At 38.2% G+C, this 14,669-nt stretch overlaps 1 protein-coding gene across 1 annotated transcript in view; it reads right to left on the minus strand.

Moving 5' to 3' along the window:
- LOC128861187 (zinc finger protein rotund-like) overlaps positions 1-7,451 on the minus strand; it is a 113,199-nt gene extending 105,748 nt beyond the window's left edge. Inside the window, exon 1 of the mRNA XM_054099141.1 lies at positions 6,379-7,451. Within this exon, the coding sequence (XP_053955116.1) occupies positions 6,379-6,888 (510 nt within the window). The 5' untranslated portion in view covers positions 6,889-7,451. The remainder of the gene's footprint in view (positions 1-6,378) is intronic.
- Between the last annotated feature and the right edge of the window lie 7,218 nt (positions 7,452-14,669).

A 14,669-nucleotide genomic window follows, 5' to 3' on the forward strand; every position in this document is an offset into this window, starting at 1 on the left:
AGGGGATCGAATGGAAATTTATTCCTCCAAGATCACCGCACTTTGGAGGTTTGTGGGAGAGCGCTGTGAAACTTGCTAAATACCATTTGCGCCGCGCTATCGGCTGCAATGTGCTATCACACGACGAACTTCACACCATCGTTTGCCAAGCTAAGGCCATAGTAAATAGTCGGCCACTAACTCCAATATCTAGTGACCCTAATGATCTTCGTTCGCTTACACCGGGCCATTTCCTTATCGGCCGAGCTCTTCTAACCGTTCCTGAACCAACAATAGCCAGTTCAACTATGTTAGGCCGCTATCAAATCATCCAATACATTCAGCAGCAATTCTGGCGTCGTTGGCAGGAAGATTATTTAAAGGAGCTGCAAAAACGTTCAAAATGGAATACTGCCTTACCAGATCTTAAGGTGAATGACTTAGTGCTACTAAAGGACGAGCTTTTACCACCACTTAAATGGGCCATGGGTCGCATTACAGCTACTGTGCCAGGTACTGATGGTAAGGTTAGAGTAGTAGAAGTGAAAACAGTCAATGGCGTTTACAGACGGGCCATAGCAAAGGTATGCAAACTACCAATTGAAAATACAAGTCCACTAGAGTAACATTGAAAGCTATGCTTTCAAGGGGGGGAGTATGTTCGCGCCCCTCTTTATAATTCATCGACGCCGCCCCTGTACTTCCAATTGTCGTTACAGCTATCAAATTTACATTCACACTCTCTCATCACTGCAGTTGTTGTTGTCGTCGCTAACGTCGCTATTGTCTTCGCTGGAGCTCCCATTTACTTACTTCCACTATCTTCGCACCTTTCGTTATGCATTGTTTTTGCCCAATAAATTACAGCATTAGCATAAGTTTGTCGAACTATTCTTGCTCATTGTATTTTTGTCCTGCTATTTCAGAAAATCATACGATATGTGACCTTCATATTGTAACAGGTAAAATAGCAGGACCTTTCCAATATAACATAAGCGTCTTGGCTTATGCATAGATTTAATTTAGTAATAAAAATCATTCTATTGTCAGAGCTCAATAAATAAACGTCGTGAAAAATTTAAGCGCTTGTTTTTTTTTATATTTAAAATCGTGAAAAAGGCTTCACGATTCACCAGGTACTATTATGTATTTAACATACGTAAAGGGTGATCCATTTAGAAGTATCGGCTGCTAAATTTAAATAAAACAACAAAAATTCAAATTGATTGAACTATTATGACATTTATTTTTTAAAGATAATCACATTCAAATATTGGCCGCAACTGCTCCGTAATACCATCCGTAAACACTTATTCTGAATAGTCCGCTAGAAGACTTCGGTTGGTATCTCGTGAATAACTTTATTAATGTTAGCTTCCAATTCCTCAATCAAAGCTGGTTTATCCACACAGCATTTAGTCTTTATATTCCTCCACAATTAAATGTTCTAAGGTGTGATATCACACGATATTGGAGGTCAATCCACTGCTCCGAGGAGAGAGAAATTGCTCACCGGAACGATGACACAGTAGATCCTGTGCTTCCCGGGCTGTATGCCAAGTAGCGCCGTCCGCCGTCTGTTTTGGTAAATAGATCAAATGTTGTGAAGATCCCGAGCTTCAGCTTCTGCCATCAAAAAGTCGTTTATCATGACGCGATATCGTTCGCCATTCACTGTTACACTGGCGCTTGCCTCGTCTTTAAAGAAATATTGGCCGATGATTCCTCCAGCTCATAGGCCATATAGTCGAACCAAATGGTTGTTTTCAATGGATGCAATGGCTGTTTTTGAATGGCTTTGGGTTACTCTTCAGGCCAAATAGGGCAATTTTGCTTATTGACATAGCCATTAAGCCAGAAAAGCACCTCATCGCTGAACAAAATTCGGACCCCAAAATGCGGATCGTTGGCGAATTTTTCAAGAGCCCAACGATTGAAATATGACGCTTTGGAAGACCGGCCGACTAAGAATCTTGAACTAGCTGTATTTCATGCGCTTTCTAACAAACAAGAAGTATTGCCATAAGATAGGTCAAGTTGTTGAGATCGGTGCCGAATCAATTCTTCCAGTTCTTCTGCAAAACTTTCATTTACAACCGCATTACTCTTTTCACTGCGCGCTGTATTTGGTCTAATCGATCGAGTATCATCCAATAATGTAGAATTATTCTAAATTTTTTCGATGGTCAGACAACTTTTGACCGTACATGAGAGGTATTCACTCAAAAGATGGTAACCTCTTCCGGTGCATAAGATTTGGTATAGAAAAACATGCCCACTTAAGGGAGGTGATACAAGTAACACACAAAGTACTATACAAAAATCTCATCGTAGATTATTTATCAACTCCTTAGGTGCAAATCCTTGCATCCCACAAATAAGAGCCCGACACGAAAATCTGATGGTAGTCAGGCAGTTTTTTTCAAGACAGCAATTGTACTTCAGGTAAGTTTTGGAACTGACTTCGATAAGAATGTGAACTGACTATATAATTTATGGCAAGCCGATTTCTGCACCACATAGTGAAGTTGAGTTTCAAGGTAATGATGAGCCACAATGAGATGCTACAGAGCGCTTCTTCTTTGTTTTTTATTATTGGCTTCTTGGCTGCTTTTCTCCACTCAATATGAATTACTTTGTAGTAATAGGACTATGAATGCGGTTTTACAACAGATGGCGTAACTTGATTATTATTCCATCGATCCACATTTCCAAACATTCATTGGAGAGCTACTGTCGTAAGGCACAAACGTCAGTATAAGTTTTTTATTTGAAGCGTAAACAACAATATTTTTACTACACTTGAAAATGTCGAATTTCGTGCCAAATAATGTGTTTTTGCGGGGAATTCTTCTTCATTATTTTAATATGAAGAAAAAAGCAGCCGAAAGTCATCGTATCTTGGTGGAAGTTTATGGTGAGCATGCTCTATCTGAGCGAACGTGCCAGAAGTGGTTTGCACGCTTTAAAAGTGGTGATTTTGGCTTGGAAGACGAAGAACGCGAGGGTGCGCCGCCAAAGTTCATGGATACCGAATTGGAGGAATTGCTCGATCAAGATCCGGCTCAAACGCAAGAAGAGGTTGCAAAAACTTTGGGAGATGATCAATCAACCATTTCCAAACGTTTAAAAGCCATGGGAATGATCCGAAAGGTAGGCCATTGGGTGCCGTATGAATTGAAGCCAAGAGACGTTGAACGCCGTTTTATGGCATGCGAACAACTGCTTCAACGGCACAAAAGAAAGGGTTTTTTGCATCGAATTGTGACTGGCGATGAAAAGTGGGTCCATTACGACAATCCAAAACGTCGGGCAACGTATGGATACCCTGGCCATGCTTCAACATCGACGTCGGCGCAGAATATTCATGGCCTGAAGGTTATGCTGTGTATCTGGTGGGACCAGCTGGGTGTTGTGTATTATGAGCTACTGAAACCGAATGAAACGATTACGGGGGATGTCTACCGACGACAATTGATGCGTTTGAGCCGAGCACTGCGAGAAAAACGGCCGCAATACGCCGATAGACACGACAAAGTTATTTTGCAACATGACAATGCTCGGCCACATGTTGCACAAGTGGCCAAAACATACTTAGAAACGCTCAAATGGGATGTCCTACCCCACCCGCCGTATAGTCCAGACCTTGCGCCATCCGATTACTATCTCTTCCGATCGATGCAACATGGCCTGGCTGACCAGCACTTCCGTAATTACGATGAAGTCAAAAAATGGATCGATTCGTGGATTGCGGCAAAACCGACCGAATTTTTCACAAAGGGAATCCGTGAATTGCCAGAAAGATGGGAAAAAGTAGTAGTAAGCGATGGACAATATTTTGAATATTAAATTTGTAACCATTTTACGTCAATAAAGTTTCAAATTTCGAAAAAAACCGCACGAACTTATTCATAGTCCTATTACAAGTAAACATAAAATTCATTAGTTCCCATATAATAAAATGAAGTAAAAGGGAATTGATGAGAATTCAATTAACGTGAATATCCAGCTCTCCCTCGCAATGTTCTTCTCGAGTTCTTCCCGGTGCACGACATCCGTTTGACTTAGAATCTCTACCAATCCTTATTATTCGAACATTGGGTGCCACAGGGCACATCAAGCAAAAAGATGGTTGCTACATGACCCTTTCGGCAAGAATGCATCAAATGCAAAAAGACAATATGCGTCGAACATTGTCATACAAACGCATGAAAGCATTTTGGAACTGGATGGAAACTCTCTTGGTTATTTACAAATGAAAATCAAAATATCTTCCTAGGTAGATACTATGGAAGCGAAGGTTAATCAAAGTATAGTAACTTGAGGGTATAATAAGCCCACCTGCATATTTCACATTTTCAAACCAATGTAATTAAAAGCAGGAAAGTCAGGAACGTAGAGGCGCATAGTTTTATAATAACAAAATTCTCAATTCCGTATATTCCCGACCGAAGAATTCGATTTTTCAATTGAAATCGATTTTAATTGTATAGAGTTGACACAAATTCCAGTTTCCCCGCCAGGCTCGAATTCAAAAACGCTTTTTATCACCTCCTCCAATGAATACGTCCAACATTTCAATGAAACCGTTGGTCGTTTAAACAAACGAATGGGAGTTCATTTATACTACAGACCGATTCAAAACAGTCCACAAGCCAGCTTAAGGTCACCATCTCAGTTGGGGCTTTACAATTCTACTGCTCGGAATTTACAGCCGAAACACCTGTATTGCTTGGCGCGGTATTTTAGGTTTCCGACAAAGGCGGCAAATTCATCCGATAGTAATTCTGTAATGGACGTTCTATTGAACCATTCAAACAAATCAATCCGAAATAACATGTTATTAAACAAAAATGTCATAAGGATCAAGTGGGTTCCAGGTCATGCCGGAATACAAGGCAACGAGTACGCTGATTCTTCAATGCACATTTCAGTATGAAAACTATTCGGAAAATGACTCAAATACATCTTCAAGAAACATTCAATAGTCAATGGCTTAAATAGCACCACCACTACAACGGGCACAATCCTAATGGCATCAAACCTGTATATCATACCGACGTGTCCTCGCAGAGCGTCGAGATTTTATCTCTCCAGATCCATTATTTTCTCGGTAGTTGCCGGTAGTGTTCTGTATCTTGTAAAGTATGGCTCAAATAAAAAAAAAATTTATGATCGCTGTCAAGGTGAGATTTCAAAATCGTTTGCTGTTTTTTGTTTTTTTAATTCAGTTGTGAGTTACAGAAAAGAAAAAATTTTATACATTTTACAGTTTTTTTTTCGATAAAGGCGAAAATGCAAGTCAGGCTTTTGAAATTGTAAATGGTGTCAATAAATGCTGTAGGATTTATACCGAAGTTCAGGAAAATTAAATTCCTGATGAGCTTGCCAGGAAGGGGAATGAATTGGTCTCACAGGCCTCATAACCGTTCTTCGATATCCACCTGACGGTTGTAAAAGGTGAATTGCAAAACTTATTTCTCAGGAAAATGCTGAAAAGAAGGAGCTCCATTTCTTCATGTGCTATTTCAAAAACTCTTTGGCCCCAATACAATAGAAGAAGGAGGACTCTAAAAGTCCTGGAGACTCCATGCTAATCCATTTCCAAGCTCGTAGCTGTGTTTACTAGCCATTGGACCATCGGCGCATACGTGTAAAAGGTGGGCTTACCATTTAACCCCCATTGCAGAAGCTGTGGGGATCTTTCAGAAAAGGAGACTTTCTCTGAAAATGTTCGGGTTTGGCAGCTAAATGATTAAGGTCACTGGATGATCCTTTCCTCGACAGCCTGGGACCATGCGTCATCCTTAGTGCCATCAATGGCTGGCTGTAGATATCTTCCTGTTGCCTGAGTAGTACTTCCTCAGTACTTCATTTCACCTCCATACCGAAGTTAACCGGCACATTACTAGTCGTATCATTGCCCAGAAACTAAAGTTCGACCATTAAACAGTTTTAATTTGCGAAAATAAATAAATAAAAATATTGGATTTTAGTTCCGGGTCACTTTTTAATGCCTCTACAAGAATGAGCAGGTAAAAGTAATCGAGTCTGGCTGTAGCAGAAGATAGTTCATGTTTGACTGGTGTAGGATATCAATCTACAATTTATACGTGTTTTAGAAGAGGTTAAATGGCATTGCCTAGCGAAATAGTAAACTTTCACAAAAAAGTGCAAAAGGTCTAAACGCAAAACTTAAATTTTCAGAGTTCTCAGCGTCGTTTAAAATTAAAATTAGTACTTCCTAAATATGGATTTCCACCAAGTGTTCGATTCATGAATGTGATTCAACTCTGTAGGTATGTAAATAGTTTCTCAAACTGAACTTAATTTTCATAGTAATTCGTTAGGATACGCAAATATGTAAGAAAAACATAAATTATCACAATTTCCACTCACCCGAAATGTATTGTCGAGACCGCAATCCAAATTTAACGCATACTCATCCACCGACAAGGGCTCGCCGAACGGTTGTTCAATTTTAATTGTTGGACTCAACACCGACGCCAACTGATTAATGCCGACGGTTGAATTGGTGGCAGCAGCGGCGGCGGCAAAAGCGCCCTCTACCAAAATCGGTGCTGGCACACCGTTCAAGCACGCTGCTGTAGCGTGTGTTGGTATGGGTGTTGATGCGGGTGTTGGGGTGGCGCTGGACGCCGACTCATGATACGGTGCAACAACAAACGAAGGATATGAACGGTACTGATGAGGATGTGTATGATGATGCGAATGCGACGGCGGTGGTGGTGGCGGCGGTGGATGATGATGCTGATGATGGTGGAGATGCGGTTGCAGATGGTGGGATTGTATGTGATGTGCTGGTGTATAATCCCGATGGTAATCGCTGTGCGTATGTGTGCGATGCGCCAATTGTGGTCCCTTGTACCAGGTACCATGCATAATCATCTAAGCGCGGTGGGCAATGATTTAGCTGTTTTTCTTCCACTTCACTATTTCTCTTAGGGCACTCAGCACTAGGTGGCGTATGGCAGTTGTTTTAGTAAACTTGTTGTTGATTTGTTTTAACAGGAAGTTTTGCCAACTTTTAGTAATAAGAGTTTTCGAAGTTCACTTGTTTGAGTTACAATATACAAGTATATAGGTGGTTTTAGTCTTTATTATTCACTAGGCAATTTTTTTTGAAAACGATTTTATTGCAGGTATTTACATTTTTAATATTCTTGGTTACTTTCAACACTTTTTTCTTATTCTTCTTTTATTTATTTTTATATACTTTTATAATATTTTGCTTATAAACTCTGTTGTATTTTCCTCGCATATTTATTATTATTTCGCAAATATTTATTTTCACAATCTATTTTAGACTTAAAAATTGCACTTTGACTACACTTTCGAAATATTCTTTATGGTAGCAATTCGAAAGCGAATTCAGGTATTAGACCTTTTCTGGTGTAGGTTAAGTATACAAAAACAAAGAAATATATTGTTGAAACACTACAAAAAAATAGACAAGACTAAAAAATTATCGATATCAAATTAAATAATAAAAAAATGTTTCCTTTTAAATATGAATACTTATTAAATGAGGATAGCAAATTATTCTTTTTTCTTATATCCGTTTCCTATTTTCACTGTCACAGAGCCACAAAGAACTTTACTTTTTTGTATTAGTTTTAAGTCACATTTTGTCCCTTTTAACAGTCTTCAACTTAACCTGGAACCCAAAGACATTGTGTCACTTTGAAATTGTTGGTACGCAATAAAATTTACATCTTATCTCGTAGGCATACAAGGTGACACAAAATTAATCACCTTATCGGAAGATTTATAATTTTTGCAAATTTATTGTTTAAAAATTAACTCACCGCGCTGACATACAAGGTGGCGCAAAACTAATCACCCTGTTGGAAGATTTATAATTTTTGCAGAAGTTATATTTTTTAGATTTAAATCTTATCTCGCAAAGATATACAAGGTGGCGCAAAATTAATCACTTCATCGGAAGACTTGTCATTTTTGTAAACGGCGTCGTACGTAAATCATATTTCACACTCCGTACTATATTAGATAGCTGCAGTGTACAAACAGATAAGCAATGGAGCGCGTAAAGTTTAAAGGTTTCCATCCCTCAAAATCATGTTTTTTGTTTGTTTATTTACTAAAAAGTTATTCAAAAATATTGGATGAGTGATTTTCCGCCACGTTATAAAAAAAATCTTACACAAAAAATAGTTTTATGTTTAATGACAAAGGAGATAAGGTTATAATCGCTCTCGGCATCAGTATCCGTTAAAAATCATATCGAGTAGAGTGCATATTTCCTGCTGAAGTTGAATGGATATTCTCTGTCCTACATTCTAAGGCACAACGCGAAACATTTTCAACTTGAGTGGATTGCATACTTTCTGCTGAACGTGGTGAGATATTTTTGTAAAGGTCTTTCAAAGTTGGAGAAAAACATCAGTAGAACTAAGTTGGATATTAATCAAATTCTTTGTAAGCACCTGAGACTCTAGCTTGAATGTCGGAATTGTAAGTATGTACTCGTACGCCGCTAGTTGCCTAGTATTTTAAGAATTTTAAGTGATTATAGAATTTTTATTCGCATTAGATTTTTTATCGCATGTTACTGGCGCCCTGTTAGGACAGAAAGTAGAAAGAATTTATGAACAAAATATTTATGGCCTGCTTCAAGGAATGGCCAACACTACATGCGGAAATACTCACATATCGATTATTCAGATATTTGTTATTTAAATGAATATCTACTTGAATTTAGTTCAATACCCGGGTATAAAAGTAGGTATTTAAAAAAAATACTCAGCGGTAAACCCATCACTAGTCAGTGTCAAGCCTTCATGGAATCGGTCGAGTTGATCGCGTTGAACTGAGATTGAGAAATATTTATTTTGAAACTGGATATGCCCTATAATATAAAACTGCACGTTCAATGAATGAAATTTTAGACCTGGCGCACTTTTAATTTCTCTGCTATGTTAGCAACTAAAATTGGGGCATTTGGGGGTGGGAAGCTCGCACGCGATTTTTGGAAAGTCAATGGAACTGCATAGAGTGACAGCTAGGGGTATAACGGGAAGTTGAGTAAGTAGTCTATGTCATTATTCTTTTAAAGTCGAAAGTCTATGCAGTATTGTTTTAAGCAATTGTAAAGCAGTTTCCCGGTCTACCTACTTCTGAGAGCAGATTTCATAACGTAAATTTTTTTTTTAAATACCCCAGACCAATAACGCTGCAATGACTCATATTGCAGAGCAGGATCGAAGGAAGAAGAGGTTTCGGACGTTAGTAGTTTTCTTGGTTGGGGAACATAAGATAGTGGACCGCTATACAGCGCGTGGTATGGGTCACCTCTTGAAAGCAACTAGAGACCGCGATTTATTTTCTTAGCTCAAAATTTGTATTAAAAACATTTTTTTTAATAATATAACATTAATTGAATAAGTGCTTACATTCGTATACGAATAGCAAATAAATAATTAAAAAGGAAAAAATGTTTGATCATAAAGAGGAGGAGTACAGCCAAACACTTAAAACCTGAAGACGTGGATTATTGCAAATTTTAATTTCAATTGAAGCGGCCATTATGAAAGCGCGGCACATTAAAAGGGATATTTTTGCTGAATTATATTAAATTTTTCAAACTTATCTTCTAAAATGTCGAATAGGTTGGCAGATGCCGTAGCCCTCTTTCGGGCTCGACACGAACAGCTTGAAACACCAAATTATAGGAAAAGTTTTTCCTAATAGCCGTTGTCCCCTAGTAGGTAATGCCAAATTTCAAACTGTATTTTTGCCATGAAAAAGCTCCTCAAAACGATTGCCGGTCCGAGTCGGCTTTAAACTGTAGGTCCATTTATGCAACAACATCAAGAGGCACGCCAGTTCGGCCAAATACCTGGCAGAACTATTAGCGCCAATTATTTATTTATTTTACTTTCTTTTATAACTATAATAAACTGTCCGAGTCACCTCAAACGTTTTCCGTCCGGTTTCCAGGCATTTTTGCGTTCTTTATAAAAAAGGTATGATTTGATATTTTATCATTTTATGACTGATTTACGACCAAAGCATCTGCAACAAATTTTTTCTTTTCCTTGATAAATTTTTGTACGGTTTATTATAGCATACATAGTACCGATTCACAATTTATTTTAATAAGATTATGTTCTTATAACCTTGAGAGGACATCTGCGAGACCCGCGCCGTACTCACGGGGTGGCGTAGAATGAAAATGAGGAGTAGAGAGTAGATTGCCTTCTGTGTAGATTTCCAGCTCTATTGAGGAAATCGAGGCTCCCTCTGGAGAGTATTTAGTGCAATTCTCTCCACAATCTGGTGGATCAAAGCTTCTACAATATTCTTCACTTTATTCAAATTAAATAAGAAACAAAGAATTGTCAAAATCTATCAATAAGTGCCGGTATTCCATAGTAGATATGTAACTCAGTGTATGTTTCTGAAGTCGGTGAATACAGCAATGCAAGAACCACTCAATAAATTTTAAAGAAATTTTTAACGCTTGGAAGTAAAAATCTAGTACCTGAAGAAAGAAGAATTGAAATACCCAGAAGGCAAAAATCTACATTTTCGACACCTGCTCTTCTTTGCTTTTCATCGAGGGCAAAAAGCTGCCGAAGCAGTTCGGGACATTTGCGACGAGTATGTCGCAGGCGAATCTTACTTACTTACTTACAACGTCTCAAATCACTTTTGAAGGAGAGCGGTCGTCAAATAGTCGGGAATTGGCGGAAAAAAATTAACTGCGATCATAGCACAAAGAGAGTCACCTTCAAATTGTTTCTCAGTATCTTACCCGCCATCGAACAACACGCGGTCATGAACAGCGCTTTTGTACCGAATCGTCACGGGAGATGAGAATTGGTGCCTATACTCGTACTTCAATATGAAGCAAAGAAAGCAATGGGTGGCTCCAGGAGATACGCCAAAGTTGAGATGGTTCATAAAAAGAAGATCACGATATGTGTTTGGTGGGACTGGGAGGGCATGGTGCACTGCATGGAATGTCACAGTCTACAAGGAGCTATATATTGCACAGCTGCACCGCGTGAATGGGGCTATTCGACTGAAAACACCTGATCGACATGAACAAACTATACACTTTCACGACAACGCCAGGTCTCATGTTGCGCAAGTCGTTAAAGACGCACTCCGCACATCTGCAGGACCTTGCACCGACCGATTACCATCTTTTCCCCCTGTCAAACCATATGAAGGGCGTACCTTCGATAACTAAGAGGTCTTTAGAAACTGGCCCAATAACTTCCTTGACACCAGACGAGGTGATTTTTGGCGGAACGGCATGAACAAATTAGTCGAGAGGTGGGAAGAGGTTATAAACAGCAACGGAGAATATATAATTAATTAGCTTATTGATATAATTATTGTTTTTTTTATTTTAAACAAAAATCTTTTCTAAAAACGCTACGAACCCAACCTAATACATACATTATAGAAAAAATTAATTAAATTTTCCAATTTGTGGAGATCCAAAATTGCTTTTTTATAATTATAATTATAAAAGAAATAGATTAAACCCTCTTGAAAAATGCGGATTTTAGCTTTCAGAATCCTAGATTTATTATTAAACTAAAGAATTTTCTTTGTTGGATGGATTTTTATGGAAACAGCACAAAGTTGAGAGGGTTACTGACGAATGCTTGCTAAATTAAGACCTTACACGCATTCGACAAAAACTAACTTTTTTTGTTATACAGGAAGCATTGCATATGCAGGTGAACCTATAGATTTTATGGGGTCAGGGTGCATACTCGCTTCCAAGTTTGAAAGTGCAAAACGTAAATAGAAGTGTCCCTTGCAAAAACATTATTTCACAGGAGGAAGCTCAACTATTTATCGGTAATGTGCCTTTAAGAGAGCACAGTAGACGTTGTAGATCTGGTCCAGTAGAACCAAAAATCATCTTGCAAATTCCCTTTATACCTCTCAACCTTTATTCATAGTCAAAAAAAAAGGGATTTCGATATTTGCTGCCTTAAAAAATTTATAACTTCTCTTTTTTCACCGGTTTTGTCCATTTGTCATGGTTTTATGAAGAGGCAGGTTTAAGCTCTCGAAGAATATAAATAGTGATCAGATTGGAGGTACTCTTTCCATTAGGATTTTTTGGCAGATCACGCGTGACTACTGTCAAACAAAATACATAATTCTTTCAGTATTCATTGACATTTCATCATGCAAAGACTTACGCCTCAACGACGCACACAAATCGCCTCAATTACGTTTACGAAACTCGACGCTTTGTGAAAAGTGTTCATCGCGCGCTCTGTCCAACTTAAGGTATTCAGCGGTGAGGTCCTTTTTTGGCTTAATGGCTATGTCAATACGCGAAATTTCCCTATTTGGCCTGAAGAGTAACCCAAAGCCCTTCAAAAACAGCCATTCCATCCATTGAAAACAACCGTTTGGTTCGACTATATGGCCTATGAGCTGGAGGAATCATCGGCCAATATTTCTTTAAAGACGAGGCAAGCGCCAGTGTAACAGTGATTGGCGAACGCTATCACGTCATGATAAACGACTTTTTGATGCCAGAAGTGGAGCCAATAACCTCCACAACATTTGGTTCCAACAAGACGGTGGACGGCGCTACTTGGAATACAGCCCGTGAAACAATGGATATACTGCGTCGTCGTTTCGGTGAGCTTTTTATCTCTCCCCTCGGAGCAGTGGATTAGCCTCCAAGATCGTGAGATATCACACCCTTCGACTTTTATTTGTCGGGGTATGTAAAGTCTAAATGCTTTCTGAATAAACTAGCTTCGATTGAGGCACTGGAAGCCAACATTACTAAAGTTTTTCACGAGATACCAACCGAAGTCCTCCAATGAGTCATTCTAAATTGGTATTTGCGGATGCCCGAATTATGGCGAATGGTTCTACACAAAAATAATAAAGATTTCCCAATCAATTTGAACTTTCGTTGTTTAAATATAAAATCCGATACCTCTAAATTGATTACTCTTTAGAAGAGGTTTTGTTTTTAACAAATAGAGCGATCTTTGCTTCACTTTATAGCGATTTTTACCACACCCCTATTATTGTACTTTTTTGCATATTTTTAGATTTCCGAGCAACTTTTGTGGGTGCCTAGAAAATTGTTTTCAACTATAATTTTTTCTTCTCTTCCTCTTCCTCTTCGTACGAGTACAGTCCACTTCCTATCCCAAGCAAATATAACTTCAATGCAGAATTTGTCAGTTTATTTTAATTTAATATTATTTATTTTACTCTCTCTCCTTACAGCCCTCCTTCCTGCTCATATTTCAAAGCAGAATTTTTCAAAATATTATTTTTGTTTTTAATGTAGTTACCTTCATTTTCAAGCCCATCTTTCTGCTAATTTCTGATGTCACCTAAATATTTTCTCATTTCTCTCACTTTAGGCAATCATTACCACAAGATTTTTCCGTTACTTAGCAAAATGGATGACTCGAAGCTGCTTCTCAAGTTGTTATTTGCACAGAAAAACATTCATTTACTTTACATGCAATCGAAATAGGAACAGTGAGCGAAAAAAAACACACCCCAAATGTCACTTCGAACGGTGAAGCGGCTTCTTGTAGGCCAAGATCTTTACGCGATATTCGCCACCATTTGGATTGAAAGTTTCACTATTTCTACAGAATGGCGCGCAATCGACAGATTTAGCTCATTGAGCGCAAGAATATTCAATGGCAAATACGTGAATGAATTATGTGCAAGGTGTTTTTGAATAACTTTTTACCAAATAAAAAATTACGACATACGACGCCATTTGCAAAAATTATAAATCTTCCGATAGAATGATTAATTTCGCGCCACCTTGGATTTGTATGCATATGAATTTATTTACTAGAATAAGCACGGGCTATCTGGCCTGGATGCCTTTTATGACAGATTAGGCGTCTCAAATTTGGTAACCATCGCGAACTCAAATTTCGTTATACTATAAGTTTCTAATAACTTCCAAAAGTTGGGTGACTTTTTAAGATTTCCAGATCGTAAAAAATTTAAAGAGTGTGCATGTGTTTTAATACAAAGTTTTTATGACTCAAATGAACACCCAGATATGAAATTTTATGTTTAACTTTATTAAAAAAAATGTATTAGTGGGTAAGCGCCAAATTTTTATTAAGAATTTTTTTCTAAAATTGCAAGTGAGGCCAGGTACAATTTGTTAGTACCGAATGTGTAGCGAATTGCGGTTTACAAATTTTTATTCTCTTTTATTTATTTATAATTGGCGCTTACGTCCTTTTTGTGTGTGCTGGCCGGGCTCCTCTTCCTTTTTGTGGGGTGCGTCTTGATGTTGTTCCACAAATGGTGGGACCTACAGTTTTAAGCTGACTCCAAACGGCAGGAGCTTCTCCATGGCAGAAATACACTCGGAGGCTTCCCTTTGCCTGCTGGAAGGCGAATGCTATGAGAAGAAACTTTTTCCATCATTTTGCTACGGAACCTACGCCCTTCGGAATAGTTGTCACGCGACAAGCTATTCGGATACGGCGAATTATTTTCTATTATATTAATTTTTTAACGAAATTTTTATTATTATTTTTAAGTATTTTTATTTAACTAAGTTTTCTTGTTTACATAGAATTTACGGAAATTAATGAGTCGAAAATAATCTCTATTGTTGTTGTTGTAGCAGCGTAAGCATTTCCCATAGATCTGCGGAGAATGCT

Source organism: Anastrepha ludens, chromosome 2 (genome assembly GCF_028408465.1).
Source record: "Anastrepha ludens isolate Willacy chromosome 2, idAnaLude1.1, whole genome shotgun sequence".
Lineage (NCBI taxonomy): Eukaryota > Metazoa > Arthropoda > Insecta > Diptera > Tephritidae > Anastrepha > Anastrepha ludens.